The 27,436-nt window shown below is 32.2% G+C and overlaps 2 protein-coding genes across 3 annotated transcripts; both read right to left on the bottom strand.

Annotated features, from left to right (window-relative positions):
- Window positions 1-610: 610 nt before the first annotated feature.
- On the bottom strand, window positions 611-8,546 carry LOC127737277 (uncharacterized). The gene is made up of 9 exons (XM_052247845.1): window positions 8,099-8,546; window positions 7,738-7,807; window positions 6,220-6,270; window positions 5,877-5,911; window positions 5,328-5,394; window positions 4,151-4,213; window positions 2,427-2,569; window positions 1,061-1,940; window positions 611-701 (listed from the first exon to the last, which is right to left on the bottom strand). Exons 1-8 carry the CDS (start codon window positions 8,327-8,329, stop codon window positions 1,686-1,688), a joined length of 915 nt encoding a protein of 304 aa, XP_052103805.1. The 5' UTR covers window positions 8,330-8,546; the 3' UTR covers window positions 611-701; window positions 1,061-1,685.
- A 4,182-nt stretch (window positions 8,547-12,728) lies between these two features.
- LOC127737274 (kelch-like protein 2) lies at window positions 12,729-25,729 on the bottom strand. 2 transcript variants are annotated; one of them, XM_052247827.1, is made up of 8 exons: window positions 25,692-25,726; window positions 24,129-24,181; window positions 22,121-23,224; window positions 19,820-20,012; window positions 18,337-18,534; window positions 16,944-17,044; window positions 15,885-16,022; window positions 12,729-13,836 (listed from the first exon to the last, which is right to left on the bottom strand). In XM_052247827.1, exons 3-8 carry the CDS (start codon window positions 23,190-23,192, stop codon window positions 13,643-13,645), a joined length of 1,896 nt encoding a protein of 631 aa, XP_052103787.1. In that variant the 5' UTR covers window positions 23,193-23,224; window positions 24,129-24,181; window positions 25,692-25,726; the 3' UTR covers window positions 12,729-13,642. The 2 variants fall into 2 exon arrangements, with proteins under 2 accessions (XP_052103787.1, XP_052103788.1); XM_052247828.1 differs by lacking the exon at window positions 24,129-24,181 and having other exon boundaries at window positions 25,692-25,729.
- Between the last annotated feature and the right edge of the window lie 1,707 nt (window positions 25,730-27,436).

The raw sequence follows: 27,436 nt of genomic DNA, 5'->3' as shown, positions 1-27,436 counted from the left end.
AATTATCAAAAACAAATGAAAATAACACGTAAATTGTATGCGTCCGAAAAGCGTTTCTTAATTAACCTTTCCCAGGAGCGCTCAAAGATCAAGTTTCACTGTTTGATCATTTAACGGCTTATTCTAATCCTTTCTACGCATTAATCACTTAACTGATGTATAATGTGAAGATTTTTACGTGTCTTTTTATTTTCTTTTGGTTAAATATCTTCATTGCAATCCAATCAAAATAAAATTTAATATATACCTCCTTTGAACTGACCATCGCCTTATTGCGCAGCTTCTTCCTACATTTCTTCAGATATCGTTTTTCTTTCTTGCATTTTTTCTTATCTTAAATATGAAGACGATGTCTAATCCTTATGTAAATAAATCAAGTTTAAAATATTTGAAGAAGAAAAATAACAAACAAACATTAGACAGTAGATTAAGTCATATCCATAGTTTAAATTATAGTTAAAATTATACATTATTATTGAAAAAAAACCAATTGTACTGAGTTTCAGAAATGCAATATAATGCAATGTTATTTTTAGCTTTTTTGTATACTATACATTTGAATAATGGTAATCAGTTATAATAATAAAAATAGATTTGCATCGGAAGTACATACCTTGACCTGCAAATCTTTTTTGGCGAAAATATTTATCTTCTGAAATAATGTTATCTGCTTCATCATCGTCTTGGACTCTATGTTCTTCCTGAATTACAAGATTGTGGGCTCTAGTATTCTTATAAAATTAAACATTAGAACAATAAGTATAGAAAGTATATTACATGATAAAATTGTCAAATTAAAAGGAGCAGAAGAAGTAAATAGAAATGATCGATGTGCTTAAACAATATGTGCATAAACAATATACCGTACAACTGTTGTGGATAAACTGTTTGTGGTATCTATGTGCCAAATTAGGTTTTTGAGAGAAAATATAGTCGAATATAAAATTCTTGGATTTTTTTCATGTTTGATGTGGAATTAACTAAGTAGAAACAATTTTGGATGTGCTTCTTTTTATATTAGATAATTGAGAAATTTATAAGCATATAAGAAAGAGATTACCTTAATTGGTCTATTGCTGTCTATCAAAATGTCTTGAACAGATTTACGCAAAACATCAACATCGTTTGAAAGTCGCGCGATTTCTTTTGATGACCATAAAATGTAAAAACATATGATAAAATATCCGAAATTTTGTATGCAAACGGGTGCATTATTTTGAGTAACTTTCATGTCTTAGATAAATGTAGGCCCTATGGCTACATAAGGTCATAAGAACGTATAATTAAGATTTGTTAAATTCAAAATGTAAACACAGGTGACCGGATTATGATTTCCGCCTTTTCTTTTATTACCTTGACACTATAAATTATTTGAAGTCGGATATAGCACATAATACGGATAAATTTAGCTTGAAGGGTGACGCTTTTACTGGCATTGAACTAGGATTTCAGATTAAAATGTTGCATAATAAAGTTTCGCAAAAAGATTTGGGTATTCAGTTTATTTTTTCGTTTTGTTTATTCTTCTTTCTTTTCACAATAATTTTACATGTGGGATAACAAACAAGGAAGTGTTAAGTAATGAATATACAGTTATTATATCATCATCGTTATACATTATTCACCATTACAGCCATTTATTCAAAATCAAAATAAGATTCGCACTTTTAAGTCGAGATTAAACATTACGCAAGCAAAACAGCTCCAAAGTTTGTATTATAGCTATCGAGATATATTGCTGTGTTCGTGGTGACTATTTTAACGGCAATTGTTTGACTTTGTTCGACGTAAAACACTCCAGATACACTACAGGTTTTAGCCTTTGAATTAGTAGACACGGTACCTCTAACATAGTCTAGATTCTCACGGCAAACTAACTTCTTGTCATCCGATATAAATATACCGACGTCGTGTTTAGAAAGTGTTGCACTGATCAGAACCTACAACATAATTGGGAAAAATTACAATTTTAATGCGTTTTGGAATGATAATAACATGTTGAAAATCTGTATTAAAAATATAAGTTTTCGGTACATACCTTATGGAATTTATTGTAAATATTAAAATAAGGATAAATGATAAAATCGTTCATCAAATACAAAAGTTATTTCTGTTTTTAAAAATATATACATAAATAAGTTGCAACTGAACGGTAAACAACAATCAATGAATGAAATCAACAAAAAAGTTTTGTCGTCCTAAATATATAACCGAAATGAAAAATTACACAAGAAAAAAATAAAAGGTTTAAGAAAATACAAATAATTCCTTCGACCTTTGATCGCAATGTATATTGCTGCATATTGAACGTATATAGTATTCAATAGTAGATCATGTAGTAGAACTCTCCTACAGCTGCTTTATATTGTTAATTAGACCTAGAATTAATACAATGTAGATATATATTATAATTTACAAATTATTACATTTAAATACAGAAGGTATAATCCTCCAGTTTCCACTGTAAATATTCCAGGGCTCGATACGTTCGTTCCTAGTGAAAGAACATCTCCATTGTGTGCCTTTGTCCATTGAGCTTTTTGCCAAAATTCTATAATTCGATTGGAGTCTATAAATAATGGAACAAATTTAGTTCACAGCAGATGTTTTTTATAAATTATGGTAAAATGACAAGGTCGTTTTGAGATAAAAAGGGTACCACTGTAGACATATACCGTTGCACACAACATGTAAACCTAAATTCAATGCTTCTACAGTAATACTATAATTATATGTGAATGGACGTACACTTTCTGGTAGGTACAAGTTCCAATGAGAGGTTTTCTTTGAATTCATGAAATATGAAAATTAATATCAGAAGACCAGATGAACTAATCAAGATGTGCCTGGGGATAGATTTATTTTGAGAGAATTTCAGAGAACAAAGACACAGAAAAGTCTTGATGGAACACGACACAGCGCCTTATACATGACAAATAGCAAAGAAAAAGAGAAAGAAGCAGACGTTCTGGCTTTGGATAGGTTAAGAACAACAACATGAATAAGAAGGATTCGAGTTAAAATGTATCTCCGTGCATTGAATATGAGATGTGCGTTTTGTACTATTGTAGGTCTTATAACGACAGTATTTGTTAGAGTTTATTCCCAGTTTTAATGCGATGCCCTAATATTTTGTTAGTTACCTTGATATATATAGTCTAAAGAGAATAACGAAATTTGAACATCGGTTAGCTACTGTCGCCTTAATTCAATATGTGATTTGTTGATACAACCCAAAGCTGTGTTCTTTAATACATAGGTGACCGTGAAGTGTGTTTGACATATAACAAAGAATTCCGTTTAAACCGTTGCTAGGGGTCGTCTTTGAATTTACAATGAGGTGTGAGCTTTTGCTCTGTTTTGAAGACCTGAATTTGATTTAATTAAAATTGAGAATGGAAATGGGGAATGTGTCAAAGAGACAACAACCCGACCAAAGAGCAGAACACAGCCGAAGGCCACCAATGGGCCCTCAACATAGCGAGAAAATCCCACACCTGGAGGCGTGCTTCAGCTGGTTCCCAAACAAAAATTTGTGTAGCAGTTCAGGGACAACGGACGTCACACTAAACTCCAAAACATATAAATGAACTAAAATTAAAAATTATACAAGACTAACAAAGGCCAGAGGCTCCTGACTTGGGACAGGCACAACAATGCGGCGGGGTTAAACATGTTAAGATGAAGAACAGCAGTTAAAGCATTGTTTCTATGCTTGTTTTGCAATTTGCACAAAGGAATTGTCTGCCATGAATAAAAGCATCATTTTTTTTCTCACTATCTACTCTTTATCTTTAATTTATATATCATTAAATTGATATTCCTTTAGAATTTCCCAGAATAACTATTTTAATCCTCGAAGCAATTGATTTATGTACACAGGAACACATGATTACAAACATTAGGATAGGTACTTTTTAATTAGGTTTTGTAAAAATTGTTGCAAAACGAATTCGTTGGAAATCATCTTGTTTTAATTTCATTTAAAGCGTATGTCATTTCTGTTTGCTTTAAAATCTCAATTCTGTAATCTATACTGGACTCGAGTATTGGAATTTTATTTTGTTTATTTCAAACTATAAATCATTCTCTAATTTTTTGTTTACATGCATACACTTACATAACTCTTTTTAGTCACACCGAATCGTACCTTTATTCTTATATGTATTATTCCTACACATCAAACCATGCCATCTGTTTACACACATTGCATCTGGAATAAAAAGATACCAATACTTTAAAAAAAAAACAAAGTTCAAGTAATAGGAGTGATAAAAAACAGTTTGCTTAGAATAATTCAAGTAATAGGAGTGATAAAAAACAGTTTGCATAGAATAACCTTGCAGAGGATGTTTGATGAAAATGCAAAATATATATTTGTTTTGTTGCTGTGGGCTGTGCATTCTACAATATACATAGGAATTTGAAAATTATAGTCAGTTCATAATTATTTTTTTAGTGGCATAAAAATCCCATAACGGGTGAAATGTACACTGCAGTAAGGTGTTATTGGGTTGTTGTCTAATTAACGTACGACCCACGTTTTATATCATATGTTAAAATGATGTCTTGTTTAAATTGTTTGACTCTTTGATTGATAGTTCCTGGTAAAGGTAAATCCAGAATAGCGCTCCGGACGTAACGAATGTATAAAGCGTTGTTTTCATTTTCATATCATATAAAGATTATGTTTGTCTTTCTGTTGCTCATCTTTGTTCTGTGTTGAATTAAACTGCATTGCAGTTATAGAATAAACCATTAAAAGTTTCAAATATGTACTTAAATAAAAAACTGTCGAGAAAACGGGTCACTTGTTGTCTGTATTAAATCGTCCGTATAAAACCAGACAACGCTGTAAATAATCGCTACATTTACGTTTGTTATAGTGCACCTAAGTAAACCAATGAAACAAGGCGAGAGTAGTTTGCCAATATTCAATCTCGTAAGGCGATTAGTAAGAGCCAAATTAAGGTAACCATCAGAAACTGAGGAATCGCATTCACTACAAAAAGAGCGAGATCACGTGATTCGACAGGGTAAGCATCTCCTGCTACGCATGCATCACCGCCATGTGAATTCACACTCAGTAAAGATGTCACAATTGGGATAGAAAAAAATCGGTAAAATTACAGATCAGATGATTTTACTGGTATTTAAAGATCTAAGACCACGAAAACATGTCGCTAGTGAGTTGAGAACCGACACATCGTATCAGTCATACAGTTTGTGAAGTTGACCGTAAAACTTACGTAATCCCTCGTTCAGTTAATATAAGTAAACACAACTGAACTTTTTTGTCGGGATATAATTGAGAGAATTCAACTTACTGTTTGCAAATATTTGACTGATAAGATCTCTTGTGACTCCAATTGGAACATAATGAACGGCTGTTGGCTATAGAAAGGCGTAGAGAAAGAAGCATTTACGTTATTCATTAGTCTTTTACACTTGTTTCATAAATGAAATCAAATGTATGCAAGAAATATTATGTTCTGCTTTTCACATTCTCAATACGCTTTCTTATATAAATACAAAAAAAAATATTTTAACAGTGTAATTGTTAGGATTGTGTGTATATTGTGTAGTTTAAATTATTATAGGAACATAAAAGTAAAACTGTTTGCTTCCTTACTAATCCATGCTATGAATTTGAGCATATACGTTACAATGAACCCTATTTATCAATAACACTTAATTTAAATATTATAATGAAAAAGTAGAAGAATTGAGACAGAGTTCTTACAATTGTTTGCAATGTTATTTTCTATTTGTTTTATAAGATCAATTTGTCTGTGCATCTTTATTTAGCAATTTTTTAAACAGTGCATTTTAAACCGGTTTTACGACTGCAAATTCAAAATCAGAATTAATATTACCTGCTGTACAGGTGTATCAAGTTGCATACTACCACCTGAAATTAAATATACACACCATATTTGCACATTTCATAGCAACTGTTAACGATCCTTTGCATCGTGTGCGTAAAAACAACCGTTTCTATGCGAAAAACTACCAAAACTATATAAAATCATTCTTTTAATTCACTACTAAATCGAAAAAATGATTGCAAAAGTTATGCTGGTTTGATAAATCAATGTGGAATAATGGATGTACGGAATAAGTTTTGAAAATAGAAACGATTTGAAAGTACTGTTTCTTAAGATTGTTTAAAATTGTATTGTAATATATGAATAATTATTAGATGCGTGATGTGATTACCTTGAATGTCTTTCATTCTGTTATTTGTTCTCAAATGTCTCCCTCCTAATTCTGTTCAAATAGAATATTTGTACATTTAAAATATTGTAACTAAAAAGTATGTACATGATAAAAACAATACTGGAAGTGATTCTTTGTTTTCACAATATAGTTGGTAGGAAAATGAAAAGAGATAATGCATATATTATTCTGTATCTCGTCAGTTAAATCTGTACCATTAAAGAATGTAAACAGGTTCATTTTGTTCAAACTTTCATCCGGTTTATGATACGATTCATTTTGTTCAATCCATCACCCGGTTAATGGTAGGGTTCATTTTGTTTAATATTTCACCTTGCTAATGGTAGGGTTCATTTTGTTTAATATTTCACCTGGCTAATGGTAGGGTTCATTTTGTTTAATATTTCACCTGGCTAAAGGTATGGTACTTTCACTCGGTTAATGGTATGGTTTATTTTGTTTAATCTTTCACCTGGCTAATGGTAGGGTACATTTTGTTCAATCTTTCACTCGGTTAATGGTAGGGTTTATTTTGTTTAATCTTTCACCTTGCTAATGGTAGGGTACATTTGTTCAATCTTTCACTCGGTTAATGATAGGGTTCATTTTGTTTAATATTTCACCTTGGTTTATTTTGCTTAATCTTTCACCTGGCTAATGGTAGGGTACATTTTGTTCAATCTTTCACTCGGTTAATGGTAGGGTTCATTTTGTTTAATATTTCACCTGGCTAATGGTATGGTACATTTTGTTCAATCTTCACTCTGTTAAAGGTATGACTCTTTTTTGTACGACCTTCCACCCGGTTAATGGTAAAGTTCATTTTGTTCAATCTATTACTCGGTTAATGGTAGAGTTCATTTTGTTCAATCTTTCACACGGTTAATGGTAGAGTTCATTTTGTTTAATATGTTACACGGTTACATGATCTGCTTACCCTTCCGGAGCACCTGAGATCACCCCCATGCCGTTTTTTTGTGGGGTTCGTGTTGCTCAGTCTTTAGTTTTCTATGTTGTGTTTTGTGTACTATTGTTTGTCTGTTTGTCTTTTTCTTTTTTAGCCATGGCGTTGTCGGTTTATTTTCGACTTATAAGTTTAAATGTCCCTTTGGTATCTTTCGCCTCTCTTTTAATGGTAGGGTTCATTTTGTTTAATCTTTTACTCGTCTAATTGATACGATACATTTTGTTTAATCTTTTGTTCGGTTAATGCTAGAGTTAACTCTTTTCAATCTTTTACTCGGTTAATGGTAGAGTTCGTTTTGTTCAATATTTCACCTTGTTAATGGAAGAGTTCATTTTGTTCAATCTTTTGAACGGTTAACGGTAGGGTTCATTTTGTTCCATCATTACTGTTCAGATACTGTTTATGTCCTTTTTTGTTGGGTCATAAAACGCTGTCTGTCTTTCTTCAACTAGTCATTTTGTATTTGTATTTCAGTTTTTATAACATGAAAAGCCGTTACCTCTCAGTTTCACCCTAAGTTTTCTCAGTATTGTCAAGTAAATGACACCTACCTTTACCATGCAGACTATGGTTGTTTGACATTGCCTCGTCATTAGATTCCTTTAGAAGTACATTATCACTCTGTCAAAATCAATACATATTTAAATACAAAATCTATTCGATTGATTGTTATTAGTTTATAGTATTACGTTTTTTCAGTAGGATAAGAAATAAAGGATATTCGCAATAATGATATAATGAATAATAAACACTATAACCTTGCTGGTTGGTTGTATTCTTAAGACTCGTATACATAATGTAGAATGGCACTTGAACATTTGATAAATTCTACAAATATTGAAATACAAATATCATTTAATCATATAATGTGATTTGTGAGAAAAAAAATCTACAATTTGCTTTTAAAATTACCTTGATTATATTTTCCGCTGTTGCGCCTGTAGAATTTATTTCACGACTTCTATGCGACAAGGTACGCAATTCTCTCCTTATCTGTTCAATCTTGCTTACAGACAACCACATGAAAAGAACACAGCAAATAGAACAAAGGGAAGAGAAAACACATACAATTAAAATTTTGGTGTTAGAACAGACAAACTTGCTGTCCTTTTTCCCTGTCTTTTGAATTTCGACGTCGTCCATAGCCCAAACGACTTAAGTCATCAGCTGCTATCGGACCACAGTGTTGCGTGTATTGAAACAAAAATATTGATAATTTAAATTTACTTTTATTATATGTAAATAAGATATAGTATGATATTTATTTAATCTACTGATGTATGTATGTCACTAGCTATCTAATCTTAAAGATACAATTACTACGAAAACTGCGTAATTTCCATTTATTTATTCGGCTGCAGGAAGCTTCGTAATAATTCTAGGATTTTATTAGAATTGGCAAAAGCCCTTCCACTTAAAAGGTCAATGGACATTAAATGTTATATTTTGCCAAACATATAGATACATTTATTTTATTTTTATCAAACATTAAACAGAACAGTTGTTATCACATCTTTTACATAATAGTTGACACAAAATACTTCAATGGCAAATTGTCAAAAAAGATTGTTTATCTTATTTAAGCTTTATTTGTTTTTTTTTTCATTTAGATCGCTTTTTTTTAAATCTATTTTAAATACTTTTTGTCAACATACAAAATTTAGTAATATAAATATCGTACTTTTGATAAGATTTCTTTATTTCTGTTTGTAATTTTTTGAAGGCTTTTATTTGTCTCTTCTTTTTCCAGTGGCCTTACGGTTGCCTTTTCCTCTTCAACTTCAGATTTGTTTAATTGTCCCTTTATTAATGTCTTTATTTTATATTGATTATTTACTAAATAGAACAATAACATTAACTGTACCAATTTTACTGCACCAGATGCGCAGTCTTTTCAGTGTGCTCGAGGCCAACATTTTTTAAAATTGCATGATCTTTTTAAATGTATAAAAAAATAATTTACAAGACATCCGTCTCAAATCACTAGATGTTGTTATGCCTTGTTTTTTTTTCTATCTAGGATTTGGTGTTGCTGTTTATACTTTGGTTCTCTCTTCTAACTCTCTCGAAGTAGAGCTTTTCACTTAAGGTCAGGCATTTTTTTCTAGAGGTGAAGTCAGTATTAAGACCTCTAGATGAACATTTTTGATAATCAGTTGTTGTAAATGACTGTTGCACAAATGTTAACACCAAAATCTCCTTACGTTTAATAAATATGTTATTTACATTTTTCAAGATGAAGTATCTTGCCAAATTCGTTAGTTTCACATTTAGATATATAGTTGATGTCATGACAATAAATACCCCACGTTTTAGCTTGCATCTCGTATTTATCTCTGTGACCTTGACAAAGAATACTATCGAAGTAAATATTGTGACGTACCTGTGATCAGTTTCACCAAAAAATCTAAAGTTGATCGTAAGTATACTGAATTGTTCATGACTTACAATCAATTTTAGTCGTAAGATTTTTTGTAAAACTGATCACTGGATCTCTGTTCTGAAATTGACACCTATGGATAACTTCAAACTAAGACCTATGACAACCATGCAGATTTCGTTTTCCCATTTCTCAGTAGTAACATATCATCCGTCCCTTCATATGACTTCCCCTATCTCATCTCAATTGATAGGCGGGTGTGTCCACATCATATGGAATTATTTAACAGGGGCATTCTCCTCACATTATTCCAGCAGGATTATAAGGAAGAATGACTGAAATCCACACAACAAAGGAAATATATGCATAGCCGGAGACCCTACAAGTAAGTGGACATACCTGTCCTTCTGTGTTGTGATTTCATCTGATTCCCTTATGTGTTTTTTACTAGCTTTGACCATCTGTAAACTACTGTTGCCTCTTATCTGCCAAACCTCTTTGTGTCAATAACATAAGACTTATTACTAAGGTTATAGTACTGAAGAATATTCAGTTAAAAAGGCTGCAACTGTTGTGCCCATGTTACAGGGCTCCATTCACACGAAAAAATATTTTTGTGACCATTTGAGTATAACTTATAATTTCAATATGTTTTTGGCAGGAAAAGTAGCTGTATTGTGTAGAAGAGCATTAAAGTAATGTTCCAGGACTGAATGTCCATTTTAATTACATACAATCTGCTACATAAGTATTAAATGTAAACTTTACTTTGTGATCAGCTATATTGACAATGGAGTGTTTCTTTGCTAATCCCAAGAAATGCTATCATTTATGCTGTTTACAGTTTGTTTTGCATCCAGTCATAAATTTCTTTTGAATATTTAAACTTTATTTTCAGATTAAGTCAATGGATTTAGTGAAATATGCAAACCTTCAATATTTTATGGCAGGAACATGTGATATGAATAGTAATATCATGCTTTGTACCATACAGGAGCTGAGCAGGACTTTTACATGATATTTCACAAGTATAAATCCAAAGGAATACATGTCATTTGGACAAATCATTTAGCAATCAAGTCTATGCTTTTACTCCTGGATGCTGCATAATGAGGGAAATACTGATTTTTGAAGTCTTTAGTTAGACAAGAAATCAAATCAATCCTGCTGCACTAAAGGCAAGCACCCTATCACCACACTAGTGGTGAGAAACCATCTAAAGCAAACAATAAATTAAAAGATTTTTTTTTCTTTTCTAAATTGCATTTAATACTTATAATTTCTATGCAAAAACAATCTATAATTTAAATCACAGTGTCCATTTTGATAGCAGCTCATAAATACATTGGTAAATGCTTTCAAATAACAATATAAAAAATTACTTCACATGATAAGGTGAACCTACACAATTGTGGTCATCATAAATGCAAGCCAATATAGATATACAAACAATATGAAAATATCAATATAAACAGGTTTCAGAATACAGTTAAAAATACAAGAAAATTAAGACATAATATAATGCAGTGCTTACAGTAATTACACTGTATTTTAATTATTAATAAGTTCTGTTTATCAACACATCTGAAACACATTCAAACAAGTTGTGTGTTTGGATCATTATATCACAATTTTACTATAAATAAAACAACAAGAGTGCACACCCTGAAATGTCTCACCTTCTTTACTGATCATTGATTTCATGTTGATAGTCCTAAATATAAAGCTTTACTAAAAGTATCACATAAACTTAACATGATCCAAGAAAATGAGGTCAAGGTCAGATAAACCAAACCGGAAACACATGTACACCTTACAATCATTCAATACACCAAATATAGTTGACCTATTGCTTATAGTTTCTAAGAAACAGACTTAAACAGGAAAACTAAACATTGACCAATGAACCATGAAAATAAGGTCAAAGTCAGATGAACCATGTCAGACAGACATGTACACCTTACAATCAATCTATGCATTAAATATAGTTGACCTATTGCTTATAGTATCTAAGAAACAAACTTAACTATGAAAACTTAACATTGACCAATGAACCATGAAAATGAGGTCAAGGTCAGATGATATCTGCCAGACAGACATATACACCTCACAATCATTCCATACAACAAATATAATTGACCTATTGGTTATAGTTTAAGAAAAACAGACCAAAACACAAAAACTAAACACTAAGCAATGAACTGTGAAAATGAGGTCAAGGTCAAATAAAAACTGCCAGACTGACATGTACATTGTAAAATATTTCCATACACCAAATAAGTTGACCTATTGCATATAGTATTAGAAAAAAAGACCAAAACACAAAAACTGAACTTTAACCACTGAACAATGTAAAATGAGGTCAAGGTCAGATGACACCTGCCAGTTGGACATGTACACCTTACAATCATTCCATACACCAAATATAGAAGACCTATTGCTTATAGTATCTGATATATGGACTTGACCACGAAAGCTTAACCTTGTTCACTGATCCATGATATGAGATCGAGGTCAGATGAAAACTGTCTGACGGGCATGAGGACCTTGCAAGGTACGCACATATTAAATAAAGTTATCTTATTACTCATAATAAGAGAGAAATTAACATTACAAAAAATCTTGAACTTTTTTTTCAAGTAGTCACTGAACCATGAAAATGAGGTCAAGGACAATGGACATATGACAGACGGAAACTTCCTAACATAAGGCATCTATATACAAAGTATGAAGCATCCAGGTCTTCCACCTTGGAAAATATAAAGCTTTTAAGAAGTTAGTTAATGCCGCCGCCGGATCACTATCCATATGTCGAGCTTTCTGCTACAAAAGTCGCAGGTTCAACAAAAACTAACATTGCTTCTAATGGTGATTCTCAATGGGAATTTACTACTTTTAGCCCAAATGTTGGTAATATACATTTAATTCTTAGTCCTGATAATACACATGAGAAGAATTAGCTTCAAAATGTTTTTTTTTATTACTTAAGATACTCTTTCATAATATTCTTAAGATCAGACATACCATATCCAATCTTCAATCTATAGGCTTTACAGTTTTTATATAAAATCCAGAAATAGATTACTGTGTTGTAGCTTATTTCTCTATCTGTCCACATATTCATATCAAGATAAGTGTAAGAGGACATAACCAAATCACAAAAACAATTGTTGTGAACATTAGTTAATTAAGGATGTTTGCTACTCTGTTTCAAAATAACAAGCTTTTTAAAAGACGATAATAAATTGAAAGTATATAAATAACGGAACTTAAAAAAGCAGAAAAAAATGAAAGGACCTTGTCCTTGTTTTTGAGATATAAGCCATTGAAAATTTGGCATGAAATGAATCTCTCTAGATTTTTCATACATTTAACATTGGTACCTTTTTTCTTTCTAAAACTATGAAAAAATAACAAGGATTTCATAAAATTTTGAAAAATAGCTTTTTAAACTATATGTATGAAAATTATGACAAGAAAAGTAGGGTTTAGTGGGCAAAATTTTTAATGGCACTGCATGAAGAAAACAAGAGGAATCCGAATATGAAAAAACTGAATGAAATTCATTAAAAATTTTACTTCTCACAAAAATAAACTAGGAAAGTCCTAAAATACTGAAATTCTCTATAGCTGCCAAACAACAGTATAAATATGGCAGTAATGATAATTTAAATCATCATGATGTATGTAATCTACAACTAGTCTGATTTGCTTTGCCTTCTGACAGTCCTTTTTTTAAGAATTTTTGGGGCTGTGGGACATGAGAGTGCAGTCCATATTGAAAACATGGTAATTGCCAACCAGACTTGGTGGTGTGTATGTTTATAAAACTTACATATTCCTGGAGTAAAATTAATAAAAAATTGGTTAATGCATGAATTATTTACTTGAAAATGGATATTTTACCATATCAAGATGGAAACTTGGTTCCTTACATTTGGGTCAGCAATGTTCATCATGTTTTCGATATGGAATGTGCTCTTACGTCCCACAACCAAAATAAGTCCTAAAAAGTCTGTCAGATATCAGAGCAATCTTGTCCTCATCTACAACAAGACCTATTTTAATCAACAACATCACTGATTCTTTGGTGCCTCATGGTGTATGTTAGCTACAACACAACCAAATGTACTCATGACAGTAGGTAGTTCTTGTCCTTCAGCCCATGTCTGTCGTCCTTTCTCTTCTTTTAACCAACAAAGTCCTGCCATCCAGCTTTTGTCATCTTCTCCACCAACAATCAATATTGTGTTTCCATATTTCACGATTCCTAAAACAATAGATATTTTGTTGTGTATTTAAGTAATTGTGGAAATTTATATATATATATATATAGATTGGTTACAACAATATTAAAATCAAACATTGTGATTTAAAAAATATAAACTTGTTTAGATCAATATATCACAGGTTTCTCTCAAATAATCCTTAACACAATTTTTTTTTGTGGGATGGGGGGGAGAGTATGTATGCGCAAAACAATTCAAAAGTTTGAACAAATATTATCTTCATTAATAAACATGAATTCTAAGCATGAAATGAAGGAAAAAATTAAATGTCTAAAAAATTTTAAACATTTAAAGGTACATAAAAAATTATATAGTCTAGGAGCAGATAACCCTTACTAATAATGTTTAGAGTTATATATTTATTGAAATTTGGCCAGTAAAAAGAAACTTTCAAATTGTGTGCAGAATCTTTATAGAAAAGACCACTTTTGTGTATAAAAATGGGATAAATATAAGGGAGTTTCTTTTATGTATATTTCACTGGGCAATTAAATCAGTTCATTCATCAAGTATGAAAAATGTAACTTTACTTTTCCAATAAGAAATTCACTTTGCACAGACATTTTGTTTGATTTTTTATCCTCTTTTTGTCATTTTTGTTTCATGTACAAAATAGATATACTAGCAATTTTGTTAGTTTATGTTTCATTTGGTTTGGTATTTTGTCACTTTATGTTTCATTTGATTTGGTGATTGAACAACTATACTACCTTTTTATCTAATCTTTTTAAAAATACCATTTATTCCAAATAGAGTCCGAAGAGATTTAAGTTATATAGATACAATGGATAAGCGTGGATTCTTGAAAAAGAAACCATGAGCCCGGAGGGCGAATGGTTTGCTTTTCATGAATCTATGCTTATCCATTGTATCTATAACTTAAACTATTGTGTTAATTTCTTTTCAAAATTAAAGCCTTTTCTTAATTAGAAGGTATTGTAAGTGAGTTTAAATAACCATGTTATTGTGTCCAACGATGCATTGATAAATCTCAGATCACAATTAATTGGTTTACAAAATACAAATATAACACTTCTACCTTTAAAGATCTTTATATTACCAGGCATATGAATATTATCTGTTTATACAAAAAAAGACATATTCGAAATTATCTCTAATAAAATTAAAAATGGAAATGGGGAACGTGTCAAAGAGACTACAACCCGACCAAAAAGCATATATAAAGTATATATAATAAGTATGTTATCGAAATTTTTCAAGCACTCTAGGCACATCACGATTTTCTCGCATAGGAATTTGCGAACAAACCATTGTAAAATTATGTAGTAAAACAGATGAAATCATACTATATTTATAAAACAAAATTGACAAATAGAATGTAATCATTTTTGTTTCAAACATGTAAAATAGCCAATGATAATAAAAAAAACGGTAAAAACTTGCTATTATTACAAAAATATCCACTATAACATGCAAAATTAGAAAAAAAAACAGGATAACTTAAGAATTGGAACAACAGAGAGAATACAGGGATTCGAACCTAAACCGACAAATCCCTATCTTTGACTCATTGATTTTAACCATGCTAACCTCGCGGCTACCAACTCATACTATACGACTGCCTATTGTGTCTATATAAAGGTACAAGCCCTGTGTGTCCGATGAACCGATGTATATCAGATGTTCATTTAAATATATAAAATAGACATCTATAGTGTAACCCATTGGTAGCCGAGAGGTTTAGTCGTTGTGTTGATGTAAGTCACACATAACAGATTTCAAGGAAGGGTTCGATTCCCAGTGAAGGCAAATAAAAATGTCAAAAATTAAAGGTAAGTTTTTAAATTAATTCCATTAGTGAACAGAAATCAGTAAATTAGCCAATTCAAACTTAATGAAATTAGGCACACAAAGGAAACAATTGGATATAATTTGGTGAGTCAATTTCAGCGGCAGATTTAGGAAGCGTTGATTCTAGAAAAAGAATCCACGGTAAATGAATAGGCTGACGTCACCACAATGGTTTAAGTACATGTTTTTCTGTGAAAATTTTAAGAAACTAATTTACCAGCTCCACATAAAGCATTTGGAAGTTCTGGTCCTGGACTCCAAGTCTGGCTTTCTGGATCAAATATTTCTACAGAACTAACACAATGTTCTGGTAAAAACTCTCTCTTCCATTTCTCACTTAATGCTGAATTTCCACCTTAATTATAAAAAATTCAATCATTAGGCTTTTAATATATGATCTAAAACTATACCCTGGGCTTTCCATCCATTTAAGGAATGACTGTAATATTTTTTCTGTCTATGAAGAAATAACATCAAAAATGTGGTGCATACTGAATAACACGTGTAGCGGGTTATTTAAAAGTGTGCACCACATTTTTGAGGTTATTTCTTCATAGACAGAAAATATTTTACAGTCATTCCTTATAATTTAATTCTAAATTCCATTTTTAAGGAATAAATAATGAAAAAAACGTTGATGACGTCACGGTCACATGTCAAAATTATGTCTATGAGCTGATAGACAAAAAACTTACAGCCAATCAGATGACGTGTCACATCCAAAATTAAGTTATAAGAGAGATAAATTACTGTTATAAGTTATAACACGACAGGTGCCGCATGTGGAGCAGGATCTTCTTATCTTTCTGCAGCACCTGAGATAATCCCTGGTTTTTGAGGGAGCCTTTAGTTTTTTCTGTTGTGTTTTGTGTACTGTTGTTTGTGTTTTTTTTTCTTTTTTTGCCATGGCTTTGTCAGTTTTTTTTTTACTAATGAGTTTGAATATCCCTTTGGTATCTTTCCTCTCTCTTTTATAAGTTATGATCATTGTGCAAAGGTTTTTTTAATCTTTTTTAAACAAATGTATACATAGTTTTTATAATACAATTTTAAAATCTATCGTTCAAAAGGTAACCATGTAAAGTGGGACAGGCTAATAAATCAATTTCTGCAAAAATTTAGAGTCTAATTTAAGTCTTTTGTAGATGAAACACATGTCTGGTGTACACAATTTTAATCCTGGTAACAATGATGAGTTTAATTAGGTATACATTTTAGAAATGAAAAGGATTAATCAAAAGATTGTTTCATTAAGGAGGTTTTACAGTCATATTACCAATAACATAGATCTTGTCTTTATATACAACACTCCCAGCTAGAACTCTGGCTATATTCATGGGAGGTAACTCCGTCCATGTATCTTCTGTTGGATCATACCTAAAATATACAGAATACATCACAAAACAAATAACAAATAAATGAAAGGAGAAAACTAAAGGCTCCTATAAGCTAATACATTTATAACTGATAGCATTTTTGTATTTAAATGCCCATATGCCCCCTTGTGTGACGGTAAAACCTTTAACACAGAGATATGTATATCTATATTTAGATGATCAGAAAACTTTACAAATAATCACTGTAATTGCACCAGAAGAGTATGAATTACATTGTACAACATTAGACCTAACAAAATGAAAAGCATATATCTAGGTAAACTGTAAATGGTATTTTCAATAACTAGAAAAGAGTGCACACACTGAAATGTCTCGCCTGTGTAACTGATTATGATGGAATTTTATGTTGAATGTCTATAAGATCAAGGTCTTAATACATTCATAACAGAAACGTAGCATTAGCAATGATCCATGATAATAAGGTCAAGGTCATATAAATCCTTTCAGATGAAAACTACACCTTACAATCATTATATTCACCCAATATAGTTGACTTATAGTATGTGAGAAACAGACCTTATCATGGAGACTTAACATAGACAATGAACCATAAAAATGATGTCAAGGTCAGATAAACCCTAACAGGCATACATGTACATGATGTACACCTATAAATAATTTCATACACCTAAAGGTGGTAAAGCAATTAAAAATAGTATGTGAGAAAGGATTCTCATCTCTGAAACTAAAGATTGACCAATGAACTATGAAATTGAGGTCATATCGATAACAACATCTATAAAAAAATCATTTCAGATAGCATCTGTGATGCTAAAAGAATCTAGGGAAAACACTGAGGTCAAGGTAAGGTTAATCCCAATGGATCCATCAGATAGACACTTTTCAACACACAGAGCGTAGTTAACATATATAACTTATTATTTTATCTGAAAAACATTGATCATTGAACCATGAAAAAGAGGTATAAGTCAGATGAATATGTAAAAATTACAATCATTCTAAATATTTTAAATAATACATTCAACTATTTTCTTTAACTACTTAAAGGCTGATTTAAAAACATCTTGAATGATTCACGTTCTAAAACATACAACTTTCCTTCCTTCCACTGTTAATCGAAGTTTTCATGTATCTGATGGCTTTATATAACCATAGAACATAGATCCTTACCTTTACACTAAGTTACAAACATCTGTGGACAACTCTGATCCAAAAACATGCAACTTTCCTCTGTAACTAAAAGTTGCCATGAATCTTGATGATTTTCTGTAACCATGGTTACATGGTTTAATGATAAAACAAAGTCCTTACCTATACACCGAGTTACTAACATCTGTGGACGACTCCCCTCCAAAAACATACAACCTTCCTCTGTAACTCAAGGCTGTCATAAATCTAAGGGCCTTTGGTAGAGGTGCCACTAGCATCCAGGCATTGGAGTGTGGGTCATATCGTTCAACACTGCTAAGAATTTCAGTTCCATCTTGACCTCCAATAGCAAACATGTACCTGTAAATAATTATTAACGAACATCTATGTATGTGAATTGTGTTTTAAATGTTGTTACAAGAGTCAACACACTACGATGTTGTACATGGTGCCATGTTTGTATACTTGTACAGACAAAATTAATGATCATGCGAAGAAGATAGATAAAAAGTAGGTAATGCCAAAACACACATTCAACAGGTGATGATTCAAACCATGGCCAGTTTCAGTTCTTCAAAAACCTTCTACAGAGACAAGATGATGGATTAAGAGTGGCACACTATTTATATAGAGTCTGAAAGTGATCTGGATATTATTCCAATCATCATTAAATTGTGTATTTTGGCATTTACTATTTTGTATATGTCGTAATTTTTTTCACTGATACACATAATATTGTTACAACTAACAAAAGTTACTTTAGGTAACTAGGTACATTCAAACCAACAAGTAAATCATATACCTTTCAGAATTCAGTAAAATTTATTCATGTTATATCTTAAGCATAAATCAGGCTATTGTTTATTTCCTTTGAATTGTTTCACATTGTGTTATGCCTGGTCCTTTCACATGTTGAAGGCTGTACGATGACCTTTACATGTAGTTGTTTATAACCTCATCCTTTGGGCTCTAATAGATACATTGTGTAGTTGTCTCATTGGCAATCATACCAAATCTCCTTATTTTTATAACTCTGTCTGACTAGGTACTCCCAGTCATCATTTTTATATTTGCTTATATATTGTAGGTCAATCTGTCTACATGTAGGTTATCCAACTCATCACATTTCATATCAAACAAAGCAAGAACACATATCTTCATCTCGGCTTTTGTCTGTCTGGTCTACTCCAACTGATAACACTTACCCATCAACAACTGTGAGTGAGAACTGTGATCTACACATCTTCATCTTGGCTTTTGTCTGTCTGGTCTACTCCAACTGATTACACTTACCCATGATGGGGCCCCATCAACAACTGTGATCTACACATCTTCATCTTGGCTTTAGTCTGTCTGGTCTACTCCAACTGATAACACTTACCCATCAACAACTGTGAGTGAGAACTGTGATCTACATATATTCATCTTGGCTTTTGTCTGTCTGGTCTACTCCAACTGATTACACTTACCCATCAACAACTGTGAGTGAGAACTGTGATCTACACATCTTCATCTTGGCTTTTGTCTGTCTGGTCTACTCCAACTGATTACACTTACCCATGATGGGGCCCCATCAACAACTGTGATCTACACATCTTCATCTTGGCTTTAGTCTGTCTGGTCTACTCCAACTGATAACACTTACCCATCAACAACTGTGAGTGAGAACTGTGATCTACACATATTCATTTTGGCTTTTGTCTGCCAGGAACATTCTAGCTGATCAAACATATAGAAGTTGTTGGATACACCCTCTGTTGTGACAGAACCTCTGTAGTTAATCTTCCGTATAGCACCTCCAGCTAAATAAACCTGATTTTCTCCTGTTATTGCACAACCTGAAAGTCACAACAGCAAAGCAGAATATTATTGTGATGTACATGTAATGTGTGAAATAAAATCTAGAAATGTTGTTGACTCCTACTGTTAATATCATATGTTGAAAGATTATATACAGTACAATTATATATGTTATGTCTACATTAGATTTATAAAACCCAATTGAAAGAGATGTTTTTTCAATAATTTTAAATATCTCACTTAATATATGATAAATGTTTCCTAAAACAAAATCATTGTTTTCAACAAATATGATCTTTCTACCAACAGTCTTTTAAATAATGGAATACCACCCATCATTAAAAAAAGTACATACCATTTTTGTCAAATTAGGGTAAGTATAATTTGAGATGTCTGAAGGGATGAAGGAACCTTAAGGTTAACTCCCACAAAGTGTGTATACTCCAGGTTAGACTTATGTTAACTTCCACAAAGTTTGTATACCCCAGGTAAGACTTATGTGGGAGTTAACATAAGTCTTACCTGGGGTATACAAACTTTGTGGGAGTTAACATGTCTTACCTGGGGAATACAAACTTTGTGGGAGTTTACATAAGACTTACCTGGAGTATACAAACTTTGTAGGAGTTTACATAAGTCTTACATTTGTACCTGGGGTATACAAACTTTGTGGGAGTTAACATGTCTTACCTGGGGTATACAAACTTTGTGGGAGTTTACATAAGACTTACCTGGAGTATACAAACTTTGTAGGAGTTTACATAAGTCTTACATTTGTACCTGGGGTATACAAACTTTGTGGGAGTTAACATGTCTTACCTGGGGTATACAAACTTTGTGGGAGTTAACATGTCTTACCTGGGGTATACAAACTTTGTGGGAGTTAACATAAGTCTTACCTGGGGTATACAAACTTTGTGGGAGTTCACATGTCTTACCTGGAGTATACAAACTTTGTGGGAGTTAACATAAGTCTTACCTGGGGTATACAAACTTTGTGGGAGTTCACATGTCTTACCTGGGGTATACAAACTTTGTGGGAGTTTACATAAGTCTTACCTGGGGTATACAAACTTTGTGGGAGTTAACATGTCTTACCTGGGGTATACAAACTTTGTGGGAGTTTACATAAGACTTACCTGGAGTATACAAACTTTGTAGGAGTTTACATAAGTCTTACATTTGTACCTGGGGTATACAAACTTTGTGGGAGTTAACATGTCTTACCTGGGGTATACAAACTTTGTGGGAGTTAACATAAGTCTTACCTGGGGTATACAAACTTTGTGGGAGTTTACATGTCTTACCTGGGGTATACAAACTTTGTGGGAGTTCACATAAGTCTCACCTGGGGTATACAAACTTTGTGGGAGTTCACATGTCTTACCTGGGGTATACAAACTTTGTGGGAGTTTACATAAGTCTTACCTGGGGTATACAAACTTTGTGGGAGTTTACATGTCTTACCTGGGGTATACAAACTTTGTGGGAGTTCACATAAGTCTTACCTGGGGTATACAAACTTTGTGGGAGTTCACATGTCTTACCTGGGGTATACAAACTTTGTGGGAGTTTACATAAGTCTTACCTGGGGTATACAAACTTTGTGGGAGTTCACATGTCTTACTTGGGGTATACAAACTTTGTGGGAGTTAACATAAGTCTTATCTGGGGTATACAAACTTTGTGGGAGTTAACATGTCTTACCTGGGGTATACAAACTTTGTGGGAGTTAACATAAGTCTTACCTGGGGTATACAAACTTTGTGGGAGTTTACATGTCTTACCTGGGGTATACAAACTTTGTGGGAGTTAACATGTCTTACCTGGGATATACAAACTTTGTGGGAGTTTACATGTCTTACCTGGGGAATACAAACTTTGTGGGAGTTCACATAAGTCTTACCTGGGATATACAAACTTTGTGGGAGTTTACATGTCTTACCTGGGGTATACAAACTTTGTGGGAGTTTACATAAGTCTTACCTGGGGTATACAAACTTTGTGGGAGTTCACATGTCTTACTTGGGGTATACAAACTTTGTGGGAGTTAACATAAGTCTTACCTGGGGTATACAAACTTTGTGGGAGTTAACATGTTTTACCTGGGATATACAAACTTTGTGGGAGTTAACACAAGTCTTACCTGGAGTATACAAACTTTGTGGGAGTTTACATATAGAAATGACTTCTCCTGTCTTTGGCAGTAGTAACTCCATGCTATTGAATTTCTTCAGTGAATCTTCAGTGTAAGGATTAGCTATGATCATTACTCCCCTTTCATATAACATGCCTTGTCTTGGCATTAAGTTCAGATCCATTTCCTGTTGTCTATTTCGTAACATGTGGTAGTATCGGACAATATCTAATGTGTTCCGTAATGATTCACAACTCCTCAGTAAAGTGTTTGGATCAATTTTATCACAGAAATAATATGAAGTAATATTTGCAAACCTTACACAATTCATGATCTCCATTAGATGATTTTGCCTTTTTTCCTTTTCTGTCATTACCCATTCTAAGCATGCCTCAAAAACTGTCTCTTCTACTGTAACATTAATGTCATCATCACTGACAATCTCAACAAGTTTATCGGCAGGAAGAGATAAAAATTCTTGCTGTTTACATAATACTGAAAACTGACTATTTATAATCTCTTTTGCTTTTAAAGCTAAAATCTCACACTCATGTGCTTTGGCAAAAAAATATACACCAATACAATTAACAACGGTAATATGATTCATCATGAATTCAGCACATCCTGTACGTAACGATAACAACTGAAACCTGTTTGACGCAGACAATAAATGTTGTACGGTATCTTCTGATAAGCTCACTTGTCCTGTATATATATAATCTAACACTAACTCCATTGTTAAGGAGTCAATCTCATGTAGTGCAATCTTATCTTGGTGGCTTTCAGCCATATCTGTTGAAAACATTGCCATGAAAAAAGGACTGGATATTGCCAAGACATTTTTATGGCAGGGAAAATCTTTCCCATCAACTGAAAGTACTACATCAACAAATTCTTTGTTACGGTATAGTTTTGAAAACCCTCTAAGAAAGTTATGGGCTCTGTCTTTGTCTATAAATAGATTATTATTTGATGTGACACCATCCCCTTGCTCGCTGGTCTGTGAAATATTTGAGTCAATAAGACTTGAGCTCCTACTCTGCTGAGACTCTACCAATACCAAACCATTACCATTCTCCATGACTGCACTGTTTTCACAACATAAGTTAATATCTGAAACAAATGTTATATCTTATTCCAGAACTGCAAAGTGATTGAGTGTAGTCACCAACACACAAATACATTTCTTTTGTTTTATACAATAAATATTAATTACACATGACTGCATCTAATGCACAATTGACAAAACAAAAAGCATAGAAACAGAGCTTTTATTTCATCTGAAAGTCAAACTTTGTATTGAGGTCTTCAACATGAAGCAAAAGTTCACACCTGACAGAAAGTTCAAAATGTCAGGATCCCCTAGCATCCATTTAAGGGAAATTCTTTGCTAATTTCATGTATTACCAACTTTAAAGAACACAGATGCTGGGTAATTTCAACAAATTTAACCTATAAATTAAATAAGTAGACCCATAATCTTATTGTACAATACAGAAACAATACAAACAGTTCAACAACCATAGTGCACATTAATTCAATTGTTAAATGATATATATATATAATTTAATTTTGGATGTAACGCGTCTTCCGATTGGCTGATGTTGTTTTGTTTATCAGCTCATAGACATAATTTTGTCATGTGACCTTGACGTCATCAACGTTTTTTCATGATTTACACCGGTTTAAAATGGAATTAAGAATTAAATTATAAGAAATGACTGAAATATTTTATCTGTCTATTCGAAATAACATAAAAAATGTGGTGCACACTTTAAAATAACCCGCTACGCTGGTTATTCAGTGTGCACCACATTTTTGATGTTATTTCTTCATAGACAGAAAAAATATTACAGTCATTCCTTAAATATATTAGATGGATAAATAATAATAATTTTTAAAAAGTAAAATATATAGTTTATGATGGTGTCCATAACATTTTCACTAAAACTAATGGCAGAAAAAAAACGAACAAGTGAAGTAGTTCTCATCACACAACATGCACATAAGAACTTACATTTTTACAAAAACAATCTCAAGAATACACACTGTACCCCATAACCATGATAACTGTAAAAAAAAATATAAGAAATTACACCTCAAGCATGAGGAAATTTTCTACAGCCTCAACACAGCACGACACAAACTCTGTCAATGTAATTATATTATGAATAACAAAGGCTATATCTGTATATGATTTCACGCCTGGGAATCTTCCTGATCTCAATGCTTTCAAGACGCAACGACCATGCTTCCACTTCGTCCGTAGGATGTGTCGGCCATACTTCCACATCATCCATACCTTGTAAAGACGTATCGTTCATACTTTAAGTATTTATTCCATTGTGGTTATAACATAAAATATAATAATACAACCAGTATTATTTCATAGTTATAACATAAATATGATTTTGTAAAATTATTGCAAACGACTTTTCTGGTTACTTTTATGCTGCGAGGTCAGTACTTCAAAAAGACTGCTCAAACAGCTTGTATTGTTACAAGAATTTCACTACCCAATGTATGTTTGTATCAGCTTGAACTCAGCTTGGGTGCTGTTGTTTTTATAGTGATCTCGTTTTGTATTTCCTTTACAATTTCTTGACAAGAGCATAATTAATACTAATGTTCATCAAAGAAATGATAATAAGCAATTAACAATCTTTTAAATTTTAAAATTAATCATTATCTGATTACTTAGTTTTATATTTCAAAACTAAACTTATTGCTTCAACTATGACAGAAATTAATCTCCCATTTTGGATGTTCATTTTTATTTGTTATGTTTTTTTCAGTTTGTTTTATGCAAGATATTAAAAATACATTTAGAAAATAATAAAAATATTTTATTAGATAAAGCACATTTATATATGATATATACAATGTATAATGTGTATTCCAAGTGTTTAACATATAAAAACATGACAAATAATGTAAATACAGCATAATACATTTACAAGTTATAATAACCATCTACATGTATATATCACAATACTTTATAAATAAAATTTATTTCCGAAAAAAAAACCCATGGACGACGCATCTTCACAAAGTATGGACGATGTTGTCCTATGGACGAAGTGGCAGTATGGACATCGCGTCCTGCATCAATAGCTATGGAACTGTAGCTCTTATGGTCCTTATGATATTTTTTACATTCTATGGTCTGCAATTTGTCAAAAAATATTATAAGGACCATAAGAGGTTCGGTTCTGCAGCTAATTGTAAGCTTGAGAAAAACCTGTGGTAGTTCATGATTGCAATCATCTAATGCCGTAATGGTGATGAAGCGGAGAAACAAAGAGGTAAGTGTCAGACAATATGTTCCATGTGCTTGTAACCCCTTTATTTAAAAATTCAGAGAATGTCACACGATGTAAAAATGATTAACAAAACCCAAAAATGCCAAGCGTTGTCAGTCTTAGTTTTAGGTCAGAATCATTTTTTTCCTACGACAAATGCAGTAAACTATTTGTAACACTTAAAGTCCTGTGTGACGGTCTGATATTGCCTGTCGTTACAATTGAATAAGATTTTCTTCATATAGAATGAATGAAAACACTAATGCTGACTAACTTACTCTCTTATTTTTCAGAAATTAACCGGAAGTTTATTCCCTTATTATAAATTGCGGTTCAAAACGGACATATTTGTAAATATATCCGGATTGAATAGTGCTTTCGCTATCTTTTGCTTATGGTTTTTTCTTTATCTAATATCTATATAAGTGCTTTTTTATGCTGCAAACTATTTAATTTTTGCTTTTGACTTTTGTACCCAATAAATGCATGCTTCAATATCTGTGTTGAGTTGCTTTATTGAACCTTTTTGTTTTTGTATGACTGATAGAATAGAATAGACTGCATGTCATTGAGAATATTTTTATTTCCCAAATTACAGGGCCCATAAAGGGCACAAAAATCAGTTACAATTGATTGACATAATTGATAATTACAACAATAAACATCACAGTGTACATGTATATTTAGTATATTAGCATCGGCCAGAATCAGAGGCATCAGTCAACCATATAAATTATGAATGCACAATTAAATAATGAAATTACATTATATGTATTTGTTATAAAATTATTTACTAGTACCAATATTATGCATAACACTGACGGAATATGTTACCCCATTGTATACGAATACGAATACGAAGTTGGTTTTTTCCCGGTTTATATTTAACATTACAAACAAGCTCGAGAGAGATTTTTACCGAATATAAATAAATAAAGGCAACAGTAGTATACCGCTGTTCAATAGTCATTATTCGATTAAGCGAAAACAAATCCGGGTAACAAAATAAAACCGAGGGAAACACATCAACTATAAGAGGAAAACAACCGGAACTACAGAAACACTGAACTACAACAAAACAATAACTTTTGTGGGTCATCCTAAGGTATTAGGCTACTGTACAGTGATAATCTAGTCTATATAAATTTCACTCATTATAATCTTGTCTAGTAGTATTATCAAAATATCAAAAATTAAGCATAACTGTTTTAATTAAAAGCACTAGAAATAAAATATAATACACGAAAATCTTATCTACATGTAGAACAACAACATCCCGATCCATTCAAGGACTGTTTAAGGCTCTTGAATTGTGAACTTGAAACTATTTTCAGCACTGAAATTGTCGGGTAAGCTGTTCAACAGAGTAGCAGCTGCAAATCTAAAACTTTTCTTACCAAACTGTGTTGATTTCACATGGGGAATATCCAGTAAATTACTATAAGAATTTAACTGATAACCAATGTCAATGCCAAGAAGTTTAACAGTTGACTCACATGAAAGATGAGCACTTTGAAAATGTATACATGGATTTTTGTTATATGTCTTTGTTTATAACAATATCATAGACAAAAACATTGTATGGTGATTTTTCTGATTGTAATATGTATCGGTTCTGTACGCTATATCCGATGTTTTGTCTGGCGGTCCTTGCTTTGCTTGAGTACAGTTTCTCTGATAATTCTAGCATTTCCAGTCCTTCATTGTCAAGTACATTACTTTCAGTTCATTAAAACAACTCGCTGTAGCATAATTATTTTCAATTCAACTTATGTGCTACTAAGTTGGTTAAAAGCCTCTAACTTTCCATGTAAGCCAGGTCAAAGTATGCTGTATATTATTGTTCTTCTCGTTCTTACGGGTGTTGATCGCAATTCTCTTCCTTCAACTTACAGTCATCGGCAGTGTGTGTGTATTTTAATTGTTTTATCCCTGACCATCAGCTATGCAGAACTGTTATTCATTATGAACCAACAAATACAATTGTGTATCCTATAAACCAAAAAAAATGTCTCTGTTAGAT

Source organism: Mytilus californianus, unplaced genomic scaffold (assembly GCF_021869535.1).
Source record: "Mytilus californianus isolate M0D057914Y unplaced genomic scaffold, xbMytCali1.0.p SCAF_4, whole genome shotgun sequence".
Lineage (NCBI taxonomy): Eukaryota > Metazoa > Mollusca > Bivalvia > Mytilida > Mytilidae > Mytilus > Mytilus californianus.
This window is presented reverse-complemented; position numbering and strand designations above follow the sequence as displayed.